Here is a 21,847-nt window from a genome sequence, read left to right as displayed (position 1 = left end):
GGAGACGTGTTCTGGACGCACGCAGCCCCTTTGTAGAGCGCTGGACAATCGGCTACAGCGGACAAGGTCAATTTGGGGATGCAAGACCGGAAGACATAAAGGTGGAATGACTGCAAAGTGATGCTGAAATAGAGCATTCTCCTGTTATTTCCTATTCGAGGCAGAGAAGGGTTACTGGGAAGTTTTAGATCAACCAAGCACACGCTCTAAGTGGGTCTCAAGGGCGCTCGAGCAGAAGCCGCGTTACCCAGGAACATGTTAGGAGTGGGGTGCCGGCACATAAAACATGGGGCACCGACGTGCTGCGCTGTGTAAGAGAGAGGAGAGAGAGCCCGCATGTGTCAGCTCCGCGGTCAGAGATCACAACAGAAAGGGAGCCGCAGCAGATGAAGCAGCAAATACGTGACTCGAAAAACTGTCCCTCGTTGCAAAAACACAGAGAAAATATCTTGGGGAGATGCTCCAAGGACTGTCAAGAGAACCAGTCTTACCGGGGCTAAGATTACAAGGCATTCAGCACCGATTCTTTAAGTCTGTATCCCTTAAACTTGTATTGAGAAATTATTTGTTTACAGTGTGATGCAAAATGTTATAGGGGGTTTACCAAACCCCGCCTTTTAGAAGTTTACAGTTTCCCGTATGCAAGATTTGGTGCCAAGGTAGCTCAACAGAAAGGAAATCAGTACAAGAGAAGATGGATGGAAGGAAGGAAGGAAGGAAGGGAGGGAGGAAGGAAGGGAGGAAGGAAGGAAGGAAGGGAGGGAGGAAGGGAGGGAGGGAGGAAGGAAGGAAGGAAGGAAGGGAGGAAGGGAGGGAGGGAGGGAGGGAGGGAGGGAGGGAGGAAGGAAGGGAGGGAGGGAGGGAGGGAGGAAGGAAGGGAGGGAGGGAGGGAGGAAGGGAGGGAGGAAGGGAGGGAGGAAGGAAGGAAGGGAAGGAGGAAGGAAGGGAGGGAGGGAGGAAGGAAGGGAGAGAGGGAGGGAGGAAGGGAGGGAGGGAGGAAGGAAGGGAAATTCTAATGGACTGTGTACAAAGGGAAGGGTTCAGTTTTTTCTCTAGGTCTCTAGCTTCTGAAATCTTAACTTTAGTGAAACATTGTTTTCTTCTTAGTTCCCATCCCCTGTGAACTGTTCACTTGACATTCAAGACAGAATATTTCACACTCCAAGATAAAGACTATTTGTTTTGTTTTCTTCTAAAAGTCTATTGGGGAGTTTTAATCAAGGAGACTTCACGGGAGTTTTAATATGTATCAAAGTGAGGGGATCCCATTTTAAATAACTATGTAGGGAACCAATCACTGACCCCATAGCGGGAAGGTAGAAAGAAAAGGTTTAAAAATGATGGACGGGAAACACGGCAGAGAGTGAGGGGCTGGACTGCTTTCAAAAGACACAAGAGGAGAAAACAACTGAAGATCACCTGCAAAGAGACTGGCATGCATAAATTATTTAATTATGCAAATACTTAATGTTAAAACCCCTTCAGAACCACAGTATTTTAGACTTGGAAAGGGATTTTAGAAATCTTCCAGTATAACCTCTTCGTTTAATGGCTGAAGACCCCGAGGTCCACGAGAAGTTCAGTATCTTGGCGGAGCGAGACATTATTTAGCGGCAATTATTCTTACCATTTAGAGGCAGGGCTGGAGTTAGAAACTAGGCAGCCTGACTCCCAGTGTATTCACTTTTTTTTTCCAACCTCACATCCCCATTTCACTTCAGATTAATTTACCTGTTAGAGCACACTTAAAAAAAATTGTCACGTGTTTATTCTAGTATATTAGATTAAATGTTTTCTAAAACACATGCAGATACTCTGCTCCAGAACAGTGGTGCACAAACTTGAGCCTGTAGAGGTTACCTGGAGAGCTTGTTAAGGCGGGCCTGCCTGGGCCTCCAGCCTGGAGCATTTACCAAGCCCTAAGGCGATGCTGATGTTGCAGGTTCACATTTTTATCAGCACGTTTCCTAGCACTGGCCCTAGGGGACAGACAGTAGTTACAGTAACCATTCTTGGAAATCTGTATGAGAACAATCAACAACTTGCAATGAGTGAACAACACGGGAAAAAGGACCAGCGCCAGAGTTACTTGGTTAGCTCTAGCCATCGATCAGAGGCGTCATCAAGAGCCTCTTTCCAGGCCGAAGCGTCTTTTACAAACCTTTCTCTCTGCCTACAGCCGCCTCCTGCATGCCACCTGGCACACTCCTCATCCCCAGCCTTGCCTCCTGGTGTCTTTCAGGTTGTCATGGGAGTTCTCTCCCCTATTTTCTCTTCGAACACCGTATCTGTCACACTGAACTGTGACTGCGGTTGCCGCTTTGAACGCTCACTTCAGCCTCGCCCAGCAACAGGCACAGAAATAACACCTGTTGAATGAATGCTTTTATAAATGAGGATAACTCGAGAGAAAACAAATATAAAGTACATATGATAGAACTAATTCGCTGTGAGTGAAATTCATGGTTCTTAGTTGTATGTTTATTATCTTTTATTTACCTATGTATCCGTCTATCCATCTACTCATCCATTTTCTCCTTAGTAGGCCTATAAATAAAATGAAAACTTCTGTCAAAAAACAATAAGCAGGTGAACATGTGTAAATGTAATTTCACGGGATATCAAATCTTTAATGCAAGTATTCGGAAAGTACCGCCCCGAAGTTTAGCACCATTGACGATAATACATTCATTTATTGCTGTACTATCTCCCCTAGAGATGGGATTTTACTGTACCTTCTCCTCTAGTGTCTGAGATTACAATGGGGAAGAAAACCTTTGATAGAACCTGAGGTCCTTCTAAGCACATCCAGCCTTGCAGGAAGTCAGGCACTGAATTTAGTTGATGACGTTCCTGGCAGGACCTAAGCACCTTACAGTATACTCATTTCCATTTTAAGAACTCTGAAAATTTTTGGAATTTTGTCTTGTTATTAAATGTATAATCTCATATTTCTCTGGACTTGTATGGAACACACATAATTCTTTTTCCTATCAGCCCCTCAGATTTCTAGATTGTTATCATGGTCTATCCAGCATATTGCCTTTAGTTAAAAAGGGATAGAAAAAAATGAAACTGTTTTTTGCATTTTTTAATTTAAGAAAATACTTATCAAGTACATTTATTAATTCAAATGCAACTATATATTTACTGTATATATCATCATTCAGATACATGTCTGAATATAATCTCATTCAGAAGGGATATATGGGAATAATAAGCACTCATTAAGAGAACTTTACAAATTGATTTCTGTCTTATCCTATTTCAATTTCCAATTTTACAGGAGCCTTTTGGTCATCGGTAGTATCCTTGCTTCCATATTTCTCATTTATAGAATTATATCCACATGAACATTAAGAGTATTATCAGAAGAAAATTGAAAGTGGGCATCTGCCATCCAGCCTTAGAACCGTCCTTGATTTTATTTCATGGTGACACTCCCGCCCAGTTCAAGACATAGCTGATAGACCTCCCTTCCACTTGAGGTCTCCATGTCTGTTAAAAAATGAGATACTTGAGTTTATGCAGCTGTTCACGAGCTAATTATCTGCAATCACTTCTGCTTACTTAATAGGCCGTGGTAGGATGTGTGTTTGCTGCTGTGCGGACTTTACACATTAGGTTTTAATGCGCTGATACGGTTAATTGTTGTGCTCACTGCTGCCTGCTAATAGACCATTCCTGAAAGTGAGACCATATCTCAATGGAATTTGCTTGGTTATTTAAATAAGTAATAACTACAAACTCAGATCCTAGATCTAGTGTTTACCATTTTAAGAACACACTTTTCTTTTTTTTTAGTGCGGGTCATTCCTAATGCATTCAAATTATTCAAGTTTGGAGAAAACGAGTTATTAAACTAATGAGTCCATAACCAACTCAGATAGTTAGATTTAACATTTTTCCTGCTCTGTTCAGTTTCCTAAATTGTTTTCTGCCATTGACAGCAAAATAAATTCTTTTTAAATGGAGCTAAACACTCTGAGTATAATAATATAATGAGAAAGATATATGCATATTAAAAGCAGATGAATATTTATTAATATGTAAACCAAGATGCCAAGGTGAGCGATTGGGAGTGATACAGAGATGTGCACACAGACAGTAGGTGGGGAATTGTTGTAATGAGACTGCTCATTTGCTTTGCAGTTTTGCATTTTATGATAGCATTTAGTCCAAAAGCTAGTGCTTAGTTTTAAAAATTTACAAGGCTGTTCTTTTGTTGACTATCCATATATTTGTGTTTCTGATGGCTAAAAATGGAGGCATAGTGTCCGATAGATGCTTTAGGCATTTCTCTGTCTTTCCCTTTCTGTTCGTAAGATCTCTTTTTTCCTACCATCACTTTTTCATTTCTTCATCTCTTTTAATTTCCTGTGTTTTCCACTCCTTCACTATTCTTTTATTAGAGAAGCAAACAGGATTTGAATAATAAATAGAAAGTATTTCAAGCCCAAAACCCTTGGCCTTTATTCTGCAACTTCCAAGAACAGTAGAGTTCATCCACTCTCCATGTGTTTGGGGGCCTTGCTCTGCCTTGTCAAGCACTGGATTCACCCCTTTAAAAATAGATTTCAGTGAATGGGACTCTATGCACTGCTGGGGCCCATCACTCTGGGTGAAACTGTGCGACCCCATGACCTGCTTTCCCAGAAACACTATATGCAGTGCTTCCATGTGCTCAAAGCCAGAATCTCTTCTGCAGTCAAAGAAATAGGGAGAGAAGGGGATGCGAGTGACTGTAGTTGATAAAGATTTATACTCGCTGTTGGGATATATGATTTCTATCTAGAAGAATGGATGCCTGGATTCCTATGAACCTATTGCTCTCTCAGTTCTTCATGAAGGAAGGCTTTTCATAGTTCCTTCATGTTTTGTGTTCCTAAGTCTCTGATGTGTCACTGGAAACTTAAAACTGAGTCCACCATCTTCTTCCTACTACCTTCCTTATGAAGTTCCAGGCTCTCCGTTCCCCAAACAAGACCACACTTCCTCCCGTCCCCACGCTTTCCTCACACTGCTCCCTTCCATCCCCAGTCCTTCTCTGTCTGGTGAAATCCACACCCTTTTTTAAGGCCACTACCAGTGCTACTTCCTCCCTGAAACCTCCCACGATAACTGCTGTAAGGGTACAAGGAGGAGTAGGAACAATGATAAAAAAATGAACTCTTGTGTTTTGACGGCCAGGGATTGTGCTCAGCCCTTTAAACAGATACAGCACTTTATCCTCAAAACAGCGTTGGAGATGGTATCATCGCCACGTAACAGGTGAGGTACCTAAGACTCAGCACACAGTATCCCAAACCTAATAATATATCATGTTCAAGGTCACAGGGTCAAGGTCAGGGTCAGGGGTGGGCCAGGCTTTGAACTAGCGGTCTGACTCCAGAACTCAATGGTTTTCTAGAATCTAAGTAATTAAACACTATACATACCATCTTGCACAGCATTGGCAGAATAATTCCTTTTTTCATTTGTTCAGAAGGCCCACAGGTTGCATCATTAACCCAGCACAGGTCCCGGTGGTGTGCACTGGCTTGCTTCTCTGCCATGGGCTCCCTAAGGGGAAAGAGTGACTTTTTACTTTTATATCCTGGGAACAAAGAACTGGCCCATCCTAGGAACTCCATTGGTAGCAGCGAAATGGAATGAATTCTTCCTTTACAGATTTTCCCCCTGTATTTTCCTTCATATTCCCTATGATCTAGCCAAACAGTACTCTTTGCTATTCGCCACACAGTCCCCGTGCTCTGAGCTTCTTTGCTGATGCTGCACCTACAGCCTGAAATGCCCTTGCACATATGCAAATCTTCACCAAGGTGAAATTCCAGCTGCTGTCTCTCCTGAGGTCCCTCCAGCTCCTGAATCAGGTGTGGGCTCTCCTTCCACACTCTGCGTATAGAGCTGCTATCCCTTATTATCTCTCTCTCATTTAGGCATTGGCAAGATCTACTTTAAAAATACGTATCATTGGGCTTCCCTGGTGGCGCAGTGGTTGAGAGTCCGCCTGCCAATGCAGGGGACATGGGTTCGTGCCCTGGTCCGGGAAGATTCCACATGCCACGGAGTGGCTGGGCCCGTGAGCCATGGCCGCTTGGCCTGCGCGTCCAGAGCCTGTGCTCCGCAACGGGAGAGGCCACAACAGTGAGAGGCCCGTGTACCGCAAAAAAACAAAAACAAAAACAAACAAACAAAAAAAATGTATCATTGAATTTTTCACATAGTAGGTGCTCAATAGAGATTACTTGAATTAAACACTAAGAAGTGATTTAAACCAGTTGACTTGGTTTCCTACAAAATGAAGAGGTTCAAACTCATGGGCGTTGCAAGGGGTACTCACATTTTTTTTCATCTCTATATGTTATGAAACACAGGGTAGCACTAAGGCAGATTTATGCTTCCTTTCCTTTCCAGTGAATGCATACCCTTTGATCTGAGTAGTTTGGGCCTGTCCGTGAAGACTTTCATTTAAATTACCAGAAAGATTTAACAGCTTTTAGACACCAAGGAACTTCTTTCTCTTTTATAATAAACCAGTGACACTCTTTTCAATGACATTTAAGTGACTTCATGTTTGAATAGTGGTAACAAGGTTAACAATGTTCAAAAGACTGACATGATATTAAACCTTCATCTATTAGATTCATCAAATGTTTACCAAGTTTCTACTGTGTACAAGGCACAATCTTGGGTAAGAGTCTGTGAAGAACAAAGACGGGTTACATACAACCCCTTAGGTGAACATCAGGAAACGCAGACAGGACAAGTAATACAACACAAGGCAAACACTAGCATAAGCTCCAGAAGAGATATAAGTGCTGGAAAGATATACCAAGAAAAAGGAGGTTAAATTTTTTGGAAACTCATTGGAACATTTGTTCCTTCATCCCACACCCCAACTTGCTAATAATGGTGGTCTAGAATATGCGATGGCAGGTACCTTTAGAAAGTACATGAAAATAACGGATTTTTAGAAAGAATTTTAATAGAAATTAAGTAAATAAAAGCAATGGAAAGTAATGGAGATTTCAAATAAATTTATAGAAATTTTAACATGACAAATTTTAGAGAAAAAAGAATAACCACGATCTTATTATCATCCGACAATTATTTTCGTTTGTGTATGTTAGATATCTGTACATATCAACAACATACAATTCTGGGTACAGCCAATTTTCTTTAATACATGGAGAGGGGAGAAGCTTATTCAGAGCATGCAAACATCATTCAAACCACAGCCTGCGTGACACATATCTCTGACTTAACGTACAGCAAGTCAGCTTTCTTAAAGTATAAAATGAGAAATAACAGTAATAGATGTCACAGGGCAGTCAAGAGGATTAAATGAAAGAATCTAGGGAAACTGACAGCAGCTGTCACCAAATAAGGGCTCAGAAACAGTGGCTCTTAAAATCACCTTCCTCATTTTTACCCCCTCTCATTGTTTTCCCTCAATCATGAAAAGCCTTTATATTCATATGATATGGTTTGAAGTACCAAGAAATAGGCAGACAAACTCCAGAGAGATGAATACCAGCAGACCACACAGCAGCTTCCAAAGGTTCAGACAATGATGAACAGATGCAGCTCTGAAGGCTGCCAGCCTGGTCCTGGTTCTGCTTCTGTGGGAACCAATGTGGTTGATGCGGAAGATAACAATACCAGTTGCCTCCGCCCGGTGGCATAAGGAGACACAGGCACAGTGGCTTCTGCCCACACCCCTCTGCAGAAGATATCCTAGAAGAACCAGGCAGTCCAGGGACAGTACCAGAGGGCTTGATGAGGACCCACAGCAAAACCAGAAAAAAGCAGACCCGAACTGGATTGCAAAGGCTCTGAAAACGAAGCTGTCACTGGAAATAAAGCCCACAATGTAAGTCAGAGCCTACACACTTAGCTAATCTGGATGACTGCATGCTAAAATATAATATTTACATAGGACCTAGAGCCTCCTAACATAATAACAAACATCCCGGATACAATCAAAATATCACCTGTCCTGCCCCAAACTGAAAAAAACACATCTGAAGGAGAAAAGACACTCAACTGATGAAGATACTGAGATAAATCAGATATGAGAATTATCCGATAAGGATTTTAAAGCCGACATCATAAAAGTGCTTCTGGAACCAATTATAAATTATCTTGAAACCCATGGAAAAAAATGGAAAATCTCACTAAAGAAATAGAAATTATTAAAAAAGGACCAGGTGGAAGTTGTATGAAAAATACAATTATTGAAATAAAAAATTAGCTGGATGATCTCAGTAGTAGAGTGACGATGACAAACAACAGAGTCAGTGAACTTGAAGACAGATCAATAAAATGTACTCAGTTTGAATGAGAGTGGGAAAAATAGACAGGGGAAAATAAATAGAGCCCAGAAATCTGTGGGATAATAATGATCTAATGATCTAATATTTGTATCACTGGAATCTCAGAGAGGAGGAAGCGTGTGGAACTAAAAAAGTACTCAAAGAAATAGTGGTTGAAAACTTCCCAAGTCTGGTAATAGATATCACATATAGACACTCAACTTTTTACAATTAGAGTTAATATAGAACCACTTCACACAAAATGTAGAAAACTTGCAATTGTATAGCTCCTTTGACCTCTTTATGCTACAGTTCTCACATCTACATGCATTATAAATCTCACAAGACTATGTTATAACTTTTTTTTGCTTTGTACAGTCCCATGTATTATAATGAAACTAAGAGGCAAAAATAATATTTTATATTTATTTAGATATTTGCCATTTAAGAGTTTCTGTATTGCTTCTTGAAGATTTGAATTTCCATTTGGTATCATCTCCATTTAGCATTTACTTCCGTGAGCATGGCTATAATGGCTGCTTTAAGATCCTTGGTAGATTCCAACATCGTGGTCATCTTGGAGCTGGTCTTGGGTGTTAGTCTTTTCTCTGAAGCTGGGTCACATTACTCGGGATCTTCTTATGTTGCATAATTCCCGAGGGAACCCTGAACATGTGAGTATGATATGGTGGAGACTCTGGATTTGGTATATTCCTCTGGACAGGAATATGATCCTGTCTAGAGGAACGTTGATCCTTTTGTCTAGGGCAAGTGGGTTCAAAGCGCAAATTCTCTTGGTTCAGTTCTTTTATCTATCCAGTTCTTTTAGCTGCTCTGTGTTGTCTGCCCCACGCCAGTGTGTGTGGTCCAGGGGTCATTCAAGGTCATGGGCAGTGTAGACGCAGAACTTGGGCCCCCCATCTTGGAATCTCTTCTGAGATTTCCCTCTTCCTGGTGGCTGTGGTTGGCCAGACTGTCTGCTGGCTCTTCAGCCCAGAAAGACTCTGGGTTGAAACCGACTTTGTGCTGCCCTCAGGATAAAAAACCTGGGAAATTGCCTCCAGGTAATTCTTCCACATTTTACACACCTCCAGAATCTGTCTGCTTTTGTTCACTCTCCATTATTGTTTTTTTGTCCAGAATCTGAAGCTGGGTTCAGTTGGAGCTTACTCCACGATGGAAGCAGAAACCTCCTTAAGATTTTGATGGGAAGTTTCCTTAAAACTCAAAATTATGTTTGGAAGAATGACATTTTTTAAACATTCATTCTTTCCAGTCAAGATCCTGCTTTGTCTATCCATCTGATTCTTTGATGTTTGTCAGTAAAATTTTCTTTGTTTCTTAGTAGATAAGTCTCTAAACTTATATTGAAATCTATTGTGTTTCACTTGCCTATATTTCTTTGTAATTAATTTGCTAATTTTTGGAGACTGGAATTTATGGAAGCTTGATTTGCAGTAGGCCTTTTCCCTTGTTGTACAATTAATTTGTAGTTGTCTTCTGAATACACACTATGTGTACTTCACATCATGTCACTAAGACCATCAATGGTCCAGTCTCATTCCTGGTTTGCTCTGTAGTTATTACCCTGTTGAGCAATTTAGGTGAAGATCACTGATCTTAGGTTGGTTCTAATTGTGTCTCTTCAGTGTAGAGTTCAAACACAGGACGATGAAATATGCTCTGTCCCTGCTGGTAATTTCGTATGCTGTTAACTTCTAGAGCTCTGCATGAGTCATTTAGTTTTAGAAGGGGGAAGGGTTCCAGCCATCTTCCATGCTGTCCTTTTTTTTTTTTTTTAAATAGATTGAACCAGCTCTGAGTGGAATTTTCCACCAACATGCAGAAATGCATTGATTAATGTTTTTCTTTTCTTTGGGGAAATAATAATACCTGAACTAAATTTTTTAAAAAAGGAGAGGAGTTAAAACTAGAAATAAAAAAATAATATCACATTAAGCTTTTGAAATGAACTTACTTTTAAAAATTAATTAATAGGTATTAAAATCAAGATCAAAAACGTTTAAACCAACTTCTCTTTCAAAGATATAGAGATGACTTCTTTTCTTAAATGTTACTTTTATATTCTGAATCCCCACAGCTTTTCACAAAAATGCATTTGAAGTTATACAAGTGTTTGGCATATCTCTAGCATCTAGAGGAACTTGATGTTTTTATTTATTTGTTTGTTTATTTAATTTATTATTTTTGGCTGCGTTGGGTCTTTGTTGCTGCGCGTGGGCTTTCTCTAGTTGCGGCGAGCGGGGGCTATTCTTCATTGCGGTGTGCGGGCTTCTCATTGAGGTGGCTTCTCTTGTTGCGGAGCACAGGCTCTAGGTGTGCAGGCTTCGGTAGTTGTGGTGCGTGAGCTCAGTAGTTGTGGCTCGTGGGCTCTAGAGAGCAGGCTCAGTAGTTGTGGCACACGGGCTTAGTTGCTCTGTGGCATGTGAGATCTTCCTGGACCAGGGCTCGAACCTGTGTCCCCTGCATTGGCAGGCAGATTCTTAACCACTGTGCCACCAGGGAAGCCCTAGAGGAACTTGATGTTTGTTGAATAGAAAAAAAGAAGAAAATATGATTTTTCTATAACGAAGATCCCATTTCTTACATTTCATTTAAGAAAACAAGAAGTTCCTTTAATCATATGTTATGAATAGTGGTGATACCTGAGAAATTATTCAGTTCAGACAGAATACCTTATTATTTTATGGTACTGCATATTCTACTCCTAAAAAAAAATCACTGCTTCCCCAAAGAAGATACAAGAGACTAAGAGCATACTAAGAATACTTTATTGTCATAACTAAATGCATTAAATATACATTCTAAATGGAATATATTGTATATTTGATAAAACACATATAGCATTCATCAAGGCAAAAAAAAACACTGAATGAAAAGATGGCACACAAATAAAAGGAAGAGTTCTCAAATACTGCAATAACTTCAGCATCCTGGAATAATGTTTATTCCTGGCCCATTTTCTGCCCATTGGAAAAAACTGCACTGTTTTTCCTTCCCAAGAGGGCACACAAAAAAATTCTTTCCATTATTAGGTCCAATCTTCAACACTGTTCTCATGATGGAGCGTTTGCCATGGTTGCAGAATGGGAAGGACAAATCTGCCCACTGGGGGGGAAAAACAGATTGTGAAGTTTAGATGGACGGTAGAATGACAGACAGGCTCAGCCTCGACGCATTTGATTAGTACTGTACTGTCTTCACTGCTGTTCCTATTAATTTGACATTGTAAGATACACGTAAGTCATTAGTCGTTGCCCCTAAAAAACCTTATATCCTATAAGAAGCATCTCTAACAAATTCGCTTGAATCACACAGAAAATTGTCATAATTCTGAGTTTCCCTCTGTCCAAAGGCATATTTACAGAAGTTCCTTCACTTTATTGAAAATCTCTCTGTAAAGCAAATCACCAGTGTTCCTGATATAGCTGTTTAAGCTATTAAGGTCAAAGATTTGTTATGATTTTAATATTAACCTTCCTTAGTCTCCTAGGAAAAGAAAGCATCCAATACAGAATTACCAGGACTAATTCACGCAAATTCCATTGTATTATTCTTATCCTTATTAATTTTGGCCTCAAGAGAGCTACCCAGAAGGCTATGATATTGTTAATATTGCTAATAATATTTTCTCCATTACATCTATACAAGCTTTGAGGGGAGGAGATCAGGAAGTTGAGTAGGACGGAGCCACATCTCGGGCAGGGGCTATGCTCTAAGATCATGATCAAATTTTCCCTGGGGAATTCCTTAGGAAGGTATCACACTGAAGACAGATCATTTCTCTCTCAGCAAGCCCAATCAGAAAACTTTGCTCCAGTGCCGAAACAGATCCCTACTTTCTTTTTCTAGTTAGGCACCAGATGAAGCAGCTGGGAAAAATATGTATCTTTAAACCTTAGGATCACAGTCAGAAGTGAGAGGCTCTCGTTCTGTGGAAGGCAGAAAGCCTGACCAAAAGCGCCCAGATTCCTGTCTTGTATCTCACACTCATTTGCAGTGGCAAACTCATAGATCGAAAGGTTGGGGAATCACCTACGTCTAAACTGTTATTGTGCCGTCACTTGTTTTGGTTAAGCCTGTGTGGTAGGATTTGCTCCGTTTACTGTAAATCCAGGGCATGTAAATTATTTCCCTGGGTTCTTCTATCCAGTGCATAAAACAAAGGTTTGGATGTCACACTGAAGTCAGGAAGAGCAAATATCTATCTTGGATTATCAGTCACCTGGTGACTCAATACCTCTCTCTTTGTAAGCCAAGGGGGTTACAAGTATGATATACTCTAATAATGGAATAGCTGTCATTTGATTAATTTTTCTTTTGGGGATGAACCTCTTTGAATTTTCAGTTATTCAACATTCAGGTTTTAGACTAAATGTCAGTCAGCAGGGCTTTTAAATTTAAAGGTAAAACCAGAAACGGACTGCTATTTGTTACATTTTAATAACTGAAGTATTCAAGGACACTATCATTAAGCTTGATAGGTCGTACACGTACTTCGAAAAATCCACATTGTGCTTCTCTCGGTAGAGGACAAGCATAAAAGTGCCTGCCCTTGTTTTCTCCATCCTTCCTCACCACTTGGAGAACGCAGGGGCGGTCATGTTTACTGCAGCGGGGACTGCAGGCATTTAATGAACGAGGACCACCTGGCGTGTTACTCTGAAGCTCCCTGTAATGACAAGTTACACAATAACTGCAGCATGATCGTGCTAAAAGGGGTCATTCACACCACCTCACCCCGCATCGGAATCCTGCCTGTACAAAGAGACAGTACCAGAAAGCGACCACCGTCAACTTCCCGCAATTACTGGGTTGGCCAAAAAGTTCATTTGCTTTTAAGTAAAAATAAAAGACATCTTTCATTTTCACCGAGAATTTTATTGAACAATGTATTCACTAACTGAACGATCTTTTTGGCCAACCCAATACATACACTCCTACATCTTTTTTTTTTAATAGTTTTTTTAAAATTAATTAATTTATTTTTGGCTGTGTTGGGTCTTTGTTTCTGTGCGAGGGCTTTCTCTAGCTACGGCAAGCGGGGGCCACTCTTCATCGCGGTGCGCAGGCCTCTCACTATCACGGCCTCTCTTGTTGTGTAGCACAGGCTCCAGATGCGCAGGCTCAGTAGTTGTGGCTCACGGGCCTAGTTGCTCCGCGGCATGTGGGATCTTCCCAGACCAGGGCTCGAACCCGTGTCCCCTGCATTGGCAGGCAGATTCTCAACCACTGCACCATCAGGGAAGCCCCTACATCTTTTTAATTCTTGGTTTTCCCAGGTAATTTCCTTCCAAAGCTACCTATTTATGTAAATTAAATTTAAATTAGGCATATCATTTAAACTTCTCAAGAATAGAAACAGCTGAATTGCACATCCAATCTTCTTAGTTTTCATTTGTGACATCTGGTTCTTTTCTTACCCAACATGACAGGGTGGCTACTTTTATTTCCCTTAAAATATTCTCAAGTCCAGCTGTCCCCCGACGCCCAAAGGAACTAGAGTCACAATCTTCTCCAATTATTTTCTCATCAGTAGCAAACTCTCATCAATGGTTCTGACAAGGTCAAAGAGATCTGCTGTCCAATTTAAAGACAATTTTCTATGCTCTTCTTTGACCAAGTCTACCTTAATAGTTGCAATCATATTTCACCAAGTAACAGGCTGCCTGGCAGAGCAGAAATGTGTATTTTGTAAAGCTAGCAAGGAAGCTTTAGTCTCCCCCCATGATTAGATCAAGAGTGTCTGGAGGTTACCCCTGAATACAGTGTATAAAGGCCAGAAGCCAGGCTTCCACTGTAGCTGTCTAGGTAGAATTTTTTCTTTGAAAAGGAGCTTCATGATTATTTTTAATTTTTTTATATTTTGCATATTTTAATAATGCTTTTATAAAAGTCTTCTTAATAAACCAACTGAAGAGAAAAAGAGCTCTTATTAAAACCAGAAGTCCTTCCCCTTAATAGCCCCATTTTTAACTTTTTAATGATAAAGTTCTTCCTTTCTTTTTTTGTTAACTTCTAAAGAACAAAATACCATTCTTAAATGATTTTTTTAAAATACTTATAAATCAGAGGTTGGTTCCCTTTTCCTTGCTTCCTAAACCACATTCTTCCCATACTTGTTCCTATAATGATGCCTTGAGGCGTCATATCTAATCAAAATGTTCAGAGTGTGAGATATTTTTTCCAGTTTTATTGACATAGAATTGACATACAAGGGATCTTTTATTTGTGGTGAAATTGGTTTACACTCGTTTATAAAATAGATGCTTAAATATATGTCTTTAAAGGGATGGACTCAAACATCCTGAAGCTCCTGAAGTTGCTTGGGCAGCAGGCGTGTGCAAGATGAAAGCAGCTGTGGGCACTGCTAAGGACACTGTTATCATTAAATATTTCTCCAGCAGCTATTTTGTTGGTAGCATTTTCAGGGTAGGGAATAGTGGCTTATATTTTAGCGTCATGGGGGATGCTAACCAGAAATAGGGAGGGTGAGGGGCAACAGACTTCTCTTTTCCAAACCCCCTTCACTTCAACAGCCCCTCTCCCCAAAAGGGGCAATATTAAAATGTTAACTTCAAGAGAAGCTGAACATCTGGGTGGTTGTAGAGAAGTTGAGTGATTTCAAAATTGAAGCAAGTGGGTCATAAACAGTGCTTAAAAAAAACTTAGAGGAGGAACACAGAAGGTTAAGAATCTTAAAGGAAAGAAAGAAACTGGTGCTTTCGTAAAAAAAAAAAAAGTACACACATGCGAACAGTTTTATATATTGGAAGGCTGTCTGAGGTAACAATTAGTTAAACATTTTCAAACCCACTTGCTTCAACCTAGAAATCTCCAGAGTTTCGCAAATCCAGGGAGATGTTTAGATTTTCCTACTAGTAAAGCTTTCCTGGAGAGGAGCACGGTGGAAGTCAGGATTAAGGTAGAAAGGAAAGATCCCAGTGTTTCCTATAGCTTCCTCATTTCTGTCTTCAATTCTGTTTCTTCCTTGGTATAAAGTTAAAGGAGAAAATAGCCACATGCTATCTTATCCCGGCCCTTCGAGTGGGGTCCATCTGACCAGAAGCATCAGCATCACCTGGCAGCCCCTTACAAGTACAGAATTATCCTCCCCTACTCCAGATCGCTGGCAGAATCAGAATCTGCATGTTAACAGGACTCCCAGGTGATTCATACACACATTAAGTACTGAAGCACTGAGTTAATGTAACCAAGACACTGATGCCATCTGTGAACACATCAGCTCTAAAGATGTACAGGGAATCTTAATTTTATGATAGCAAACATTACCCAGGGTAATTAAATGTTCTGATTAATTGAGGACATCTTGGTTCCTCTTTGTTTCAATCATTACTTTAAAAACTTTTGAAAATGTAGCAGAGCATTTTCTTGAGTAAACTTAGCATATGGGATAGCTTAACTTATTTTGATAACTAGGACCATCATTTTGAATACTAATACTGGATTATAAACGGTCAATATAATAGATCAGGGTTGGAAAATCTTTTGCAGAAGGGACATACGTTTAGGCTTGTGGGCCTTATGGTCTCTGTTGCAAAATACTCAAATCTGCTGTTTTAGCATGAAAAGCAGCCAGAGGGAATATGTAAACCAATGGGAATGGGATGTGTCCCAATAAAACTTTATTTATAAAAACAGGGGGTGGGCTGACTTTGGCCCTTCTGGCTGTAGTTTGCTGAGGTAGAGGTCGTCATTAGAACCAAGAGTAGTGCTTAATGTATAATAGGTTCTTAATAAATACTTATTAATAAATAAACACTGAACATGTTCAATAAGCATTGTTCAAGTAACACTGAACAGAGATCAGATAAAAACTATTATCAAGAAGGAAGACATTACCAAGCACAGGTTTGTAATTTTTAAAACGGGTATTTTTTCAGTGATCAATTTATCATGGCTTAACTTATTTTACAGATAGGGTGATTCATTATAATAAAAACACTGAACTGATCAGGCTCATTGAATGTAGATTTTGTAGCTCAGCAGTATTTCAAGGATCGTAACAAACAAACAGAGGTTAAATGACTCATCCTGGATGGTCCCAGGTGGTTCTGACATCCTTGGGGACTGAAAACACCAAAAGGTGAACCAGAAGCATGAACGAGAGGTGAATGCTTCACTGGTGATTAGAGGTAGAATCTGGCAACCCTGATGGCGGCAGACCCGAGAAAACGTTAGTGATTTTCATTTCACTCATCTCACTCATCTACGTGAGCCTTTGCATCAGCTCAGGAAAAGCTTCAACCCAAAACACGTTATGCTTCTTTGAAGTGGTTATCACTGTGTTTTGTTCTGCGTTTACAATAGTTGGATCAAAGACTTAAAAACTGTCTAACAGTCATTCTTAACTGCTTAAAAATTGGTTCAACGATCTAATTTATAATCCAGTAGCTGGATAAAATTCAAGTCTATCTAAAGACCAATCTGAAAATATGCCCCATCAACATGGCATGTATCACGTGGTGATGAGAGCAGTAATTAAGAGAACAAAAGGCAAATTAATTACCATACAATTATTAAAGAAACAATGAACTGGCTATAAATTCTCTGAGTGGACCACCTGCTTTAATCTTATTATGTTGTGAGCTTCTGCTCGGCATCTTGTCCACAAGATGAACACTGTAGCTGCCAGACAAGGAGAAAAATGAAATAAATGACAGTAATTTGCAATTTATTCCTTGTAAAGTAGCTGGGTGCAGAAGGGCTGCTGGGTGAATGTATTTCGTCACTTGACATTTATTCTGCTAGTTGATGTTGATTGATTTTGGAGTCTCATTCCTGGGGTTCTTATATTCAACACATACGCACGCTGCAGTGTTTCTAAGTAAAGCTGTGTGCTGTGATTAATCATATGACCCTATTACTAATGGCTTATGAAGAAATCTTTAAAACTTAAGGTTACATTAATGTTTTTTTAAATCCATAATTCATTAGTTAAATTGTCTGAGATTTTCTACAAAGCACTAAGGAAATAAAAATATGCCAAGATACTTCATTTGAGTACAACAAAAGCCACAATATTTTTAAATGATCACATCTGCTTCTTTCCACTTAGGCTACACAACAGAAAAGGCTGTTCAAAAATGATTTTCCTACAGCATAGCCTCCCAACTCAGACACTCTTAACTAGCTCCTTCATGAACTTCCGTCATGACACATGAATTAGTGTTCAGTGAAAAGGTGGCGTACTGATCAAGTCAGTTAAAAGTTTGCCCGCCATAGCCTAACTCAAATGTCTATATTTTTTGAGTATTATGGACAAAAGTCAAACCAGTTATTATACATGATTATGAACAACAACAACAACAAAAAATCAGCCAAGGATAAACGATCAAGATTAACTGATGGTAAAATTAGAGTCAGTACAAGAAACTCGAGATTAAAGCACCTATTGACCAAAAAACATCTCAGAATTCTGTTATTAAAGTATTCCCAGAGGTTGGTCTAGGTTTGTGCAATGGTGGTCCTTCATCTCACTGCCCAAAGAATCTTTCCATCAGCAAAGACATAGCTCATCAGATGAAAAGCTGGAGATCAGAACGCCCCTGAGATTATTTTAGATCCCGTCTACAGCAACTCTTCCTCTCCTCATCCCCCACTGGCAAGAAAAGGCACAGGGGAAGAAAACTCACCTTCACTCTGTTTAAAATACTCTTCCCTGGGCTTCCCTGATGGCGCAGTGGTTGAGAGTCCGCCTGCTGATGCAGGGGACACGGGTTCGTGCCCCGGTCTGGGAAGATACCACATGCCTCGGAGCGGCTGGGCCCGTGAGCCGTGGCCTCTGAGCCTGCGCGTCCGGAGCCTGTGGTCCGCAACGGGAGAGGCCACAACAGTGAGAGGCCCGCGTACCACAAAAAAAAAAAAAATACTCTTCCCTTCATTTAAAGGTGCTGGATATACAGTGTCCACTTTCTGAAGGAAAAGAAAATTGTGGAGAGATCTCTCTCCCTGAGGAGGTATAATATCAGGTGTGAGAGGAGCCCCAGATAAAGAAATTAAACAAGGTTGGGGAAGAACATTTCCAGGATCTGCCAATAATCATTAAGGCACAAGGATGACATTGTTTATTAAAATGTCTCTGTCTCTGGTGACAGCAACTGGGGGGTCTTCTCCTGAACATGTAGCTGGTAGTCTCATAAAACATATCTGATCTGGTAGGGTTCATTAACTGGAATTACAACTTTTTAATTTCAGGTTCAAAAGTAGTACTCATGCTCTTTGAGCCTTTTTGGTTGAAACAAATACCACACTCCCTGCCCCCTGGCTGTTTGAAATACAGTCACTTTCCTTGGCAGAAATGTCACTAAAAATATCTCACATCCCTCGCTTTAGAACAGAAGACATTTACTAAGTGTTATGAATGATAGTTTCCCTTCTAGAAGAACTATCTTTCATCGGAAGAAAAGCTTAAACAAAACTGCTAACAGTGGAGACTGCTAACCGGTAAGATTATGGGGGATTTGATCATTATTCTTTATACTTTCCAATATTTTCCAAACACTCTGTATTAAGCATGTATATGGTTACAGCCAGAAAAAAGCAAAACACAATTTTCTACAGATGGAGGAAATTCTGTTTTTCATTCCCTTCCCTTCTCTAATATTATAAGCTAGAGGAGGCAAGGGAGGCAAATTACTGTAATAGTCTTTCAGGTTTTGACTGACATTTCCAAGATCAATTCAGCTTCCTCAGCAATGGATGATCTTTCTGCATTCTTAAAACTTACGCAAATACCTTAAAGAGCAAGGTTAGAAGCATCATACCTGTTAGAAAATCCAGGGTTGCCACTTTTGAGATCCCGTGATGAGCAGTGGGTTGTTTTTAATCTTTTATATGCTGGACTAAATAATTTAGAGGGAGAGCAGACCATAGATGATATGTTTACTTTGTTAGATAGTTGAGTTCTATAGTTTGTTCTCTCCTTGGAGGGGTGCACTGTATCACTAAAGCAAACGTTAGTAGGAGGGTTTGGAAATTCCCCATCTAGTATCTGGTTTTGGCTTTCTTCTCTTCCCAAAGCACTGGATTTATTGCTGAAATCCGTCAAAACAAGGGTTGTAGTTCCAAATGCAGTTTTCCTGTTGATCTTCACTTCCGTCCTTGGTTTTCCAAAGCTATTACAAGGGTATTTCACTAAACTGTTAAAGGCGATAGGATTCTCTTCATTCTTGGGTACCGAATCTGGAAGGAGAGACCAGTAATTCTGCATTATTCCTATAAATACACTGACTGTTTGAAACATCTTTTCATTTGATTAAAACATTTAGTTCATTTATTACAGTGACCTCATGTATAGAACTAAAAATACAAAGTTAGCTTGAGCAATTCAGAGTTAACCACCTTTAGATTAGGAAATAAAGTACCATATGAAGTGCAAAATTTCCAGGGACTCAGAGATGGGTTTAATAAAGATTTCTACTTGTTATGCTTTATGTTATGTTTAAGCATTTAAAGGTTACTGAGCTATCAATTTTGTTGCTATTAGACCAAATATTAAAGCAGTGTAAATAAGAGGTGACACCCCACAAAGCTTTCGATCAGCAGTTAGAGCCTATATCTAGATTATCAGGAATGTTTCTGTGAATGACAAGACCAAGTGAAAGGCCTATTAAAATTAAGTAAAGATGAATTACAAAGACTTACATTTATTAAATATGTTTCAAAAAAGCATCCTAGGATCTTGGAATCTGTAATTTATTCTAAAGTGCAGTTATCTGCCTTTCATACTCAGAAAAAAATAACAAGAAAATAATTAAGATGTGTAAAGGCATTTCAGAATGTCAGAATAAATGTGGAAACCTAAGACTGGGGTTTTCTGAGGGCTCTCTGTTGAACGATACTGCAGAGGGAGGGACAGAAATAGGAGACACAGTCCCTTCTGCTACTAGCAAAGGTGTATATGGGGTGATGCCTGCATTTCTGGCCCAGCGAACACAACACAACATGACAGCTCACACGATGGGGGGTCCAGAAGAATGAACTTTCTCCCCTAATTGAAGAAAGAAAGAACACTTTGAGAACACAGAAGAAGCTGCATCAGGGAGATGGCTCTTAATCACAGGTTTCCTCTGAGCTTCTACATCCTCTGCACGCACGAAATTGTGAGCTACGATGAGTTATTCTGAAGGATTTCAATGAAATCAGTACAATTGTCTGAGTAAAGATTTTAATAACAAGGGGTAGGAGGCTAAAGAAGAGAAAAAACTCAGCATTTTCCTATTCCACCTGCAATGATATTCTTACAGAAATCCTCCCTTTCAATTTATGAAACACTTGGACTGAATAACAAACTCAAAAGTTGCTGAAATCTGCATAAAACAAAGCTTTATTGAATAATTCATTAGAAACAGTAGAGAACAGATGTGATCATCTCAGTTTTTTGAGATACAACGGCACATACTCTTTTAGCACAAGCGTGTTTCCCCCCCGTTAAAAAAAAAAGTGCTCAACAGAATGTCAGCATCGTTTACATGCAAAGGCTGGCAATTCCTTTAAACCTTTCAGAAAGAGAGCATTTTACTTCGTTATGAAATATCAAGACGGAACAAGACATGTACCTGACTTTGTATAATTAACCCTCTTTGAAATGGAAGGCACTCAGAATCAAAATTCAGTCTTACCCGTAGGCCTTGAAGTCAGGCAAGCATCACATGCTTCAGAAGACGGCTTATTTATTAGCGTACAGACCTCACATGTCCACTGCTCTTCAGACTTCCGGGCCACAGAGTCCATAAGATGACCCCCTCTGCTGGATGGCCAACTGACTGTAGTATTTCTAGCTGGCAGCCTGCTACAAGAGAACTTCTAAAGTTAATCATTAACACTTTCGTTATTGTCTTGTTCTTATACATTCTGGATATCTTAGAAACAATTACAGAACCATTAATACCCAAATGCTACATGTTTACTATTGCTTAGAAGTTCTCTCTCTCTCGGAATAAAATGTTTTTACTTGGGCCCTGCTGATTGCTTTTAAAGACAGAAATAACAAAAGTTTTAGAGTAAAAGAGTTGTGTGTGTGTGTGTGTGTGTGTGTGTTTTAAACTAACTAAAAATATTTGACATAACCACTAGGGAGCATTTCTCAACTAGTTTTTTGTTTTTGTTTTTTTTGCGGTACGCAGGCCTCTCACTGTTGTGGCCTCTCCCGTTGCAGAGCACAGGCTCCGGACGCGCAGGCTCAGCAGCCATGGCTCACGGGCCCAGCCGCTCCGTGGCATGTGGGATCTTCCCGGACCGGGGCGCGAACCCGTGTCCCCTGCATTGACAGGCGGACTCTCAACCACTGCACCACCAGGGAAGCCCTCAACTAGTTTTTTAAGTAAGTGGGACTCTTCCCAAAGCAAAACTAAAATATCTTTATTCAAATTAGGGAGGAAATGAGTCATGTAGAAATTAGAGCACTGAATGTAAGGTGAGAAAAGTTTTACATTTACTTCGTGTGCCACTGGAATTTCTCAATATCTGCTGGGCACTAAATCAAC

General features: G+C 40.0%; 1 protein-coding gene across 10 annotated transcripts in view; it reads right to left on the bottom strand.

The window, feature by feature from the left end:
• Positions 1-21,847, bottom strand: part of NEIL3 (nei like DNA glycosylase 3) — a gene marked incomplete at its 5' end in the record, with an annotated part of 176,862 nt that overhangs the window by 46,462 nt on the left and 108,553 nt on the right. For 4 of the 10 annotated variants that reach the window (XR_013825449.1, XR_013825450.1, XR_013825451.1 and 1 more), the window contains 7 exons: positions 1,861-1,979; positions 2,162-2,369; positions 2,500-2,547; positions 5,439-5,562; positions 17,996-18,165; positions 19,127-19,544; positions 20,984-21,153. Coding sequence is in view for 6 of the 10 variants with exons in the window: in XM_079909020.1 (XP_079765146.1) it covers positions 11,265-11,447; positions 12,837-13,011; positions 19,127-19,544; positions 20,984-21,153 (946 nt within the window). Of the gene's footprint in view, positions 1-1,860; positions 1,980-2,161; positions 2,370-2,499; positions 2,548-5,374; positions 5,563-11,229; positions 11,448-12,836; positions 13,012-17,995; positions 18,166-19,126; positions 19,545-20,983; positions 21,154-21,847 lie in introns of those variants that run through there. The other 6 variants (XM_079909020.1, XM_079909021.1, XM_079909016.1 and 3 more) reach the window with 3 other exon arrangements.

Source organism: Stenella coeruleoalba, assembly GCF_951394435.1.
Source record: "Stenella coeruleoalba genome assembly, chromosome: 21".
In the NCBI taxonomy this organism is placed as follows: domain Eukaryota; kingdom Metazoa; phylum Chordata; class Mammalia; order Artiodactyla; family Delphinidae; genus Stenella; species Stenella coeruleoalba.
The sequence above is the reverse complement of the archived record's forward strand: the minus strand, read 5'-3'. Positions and strand labels throughout refer to the sequence as shown.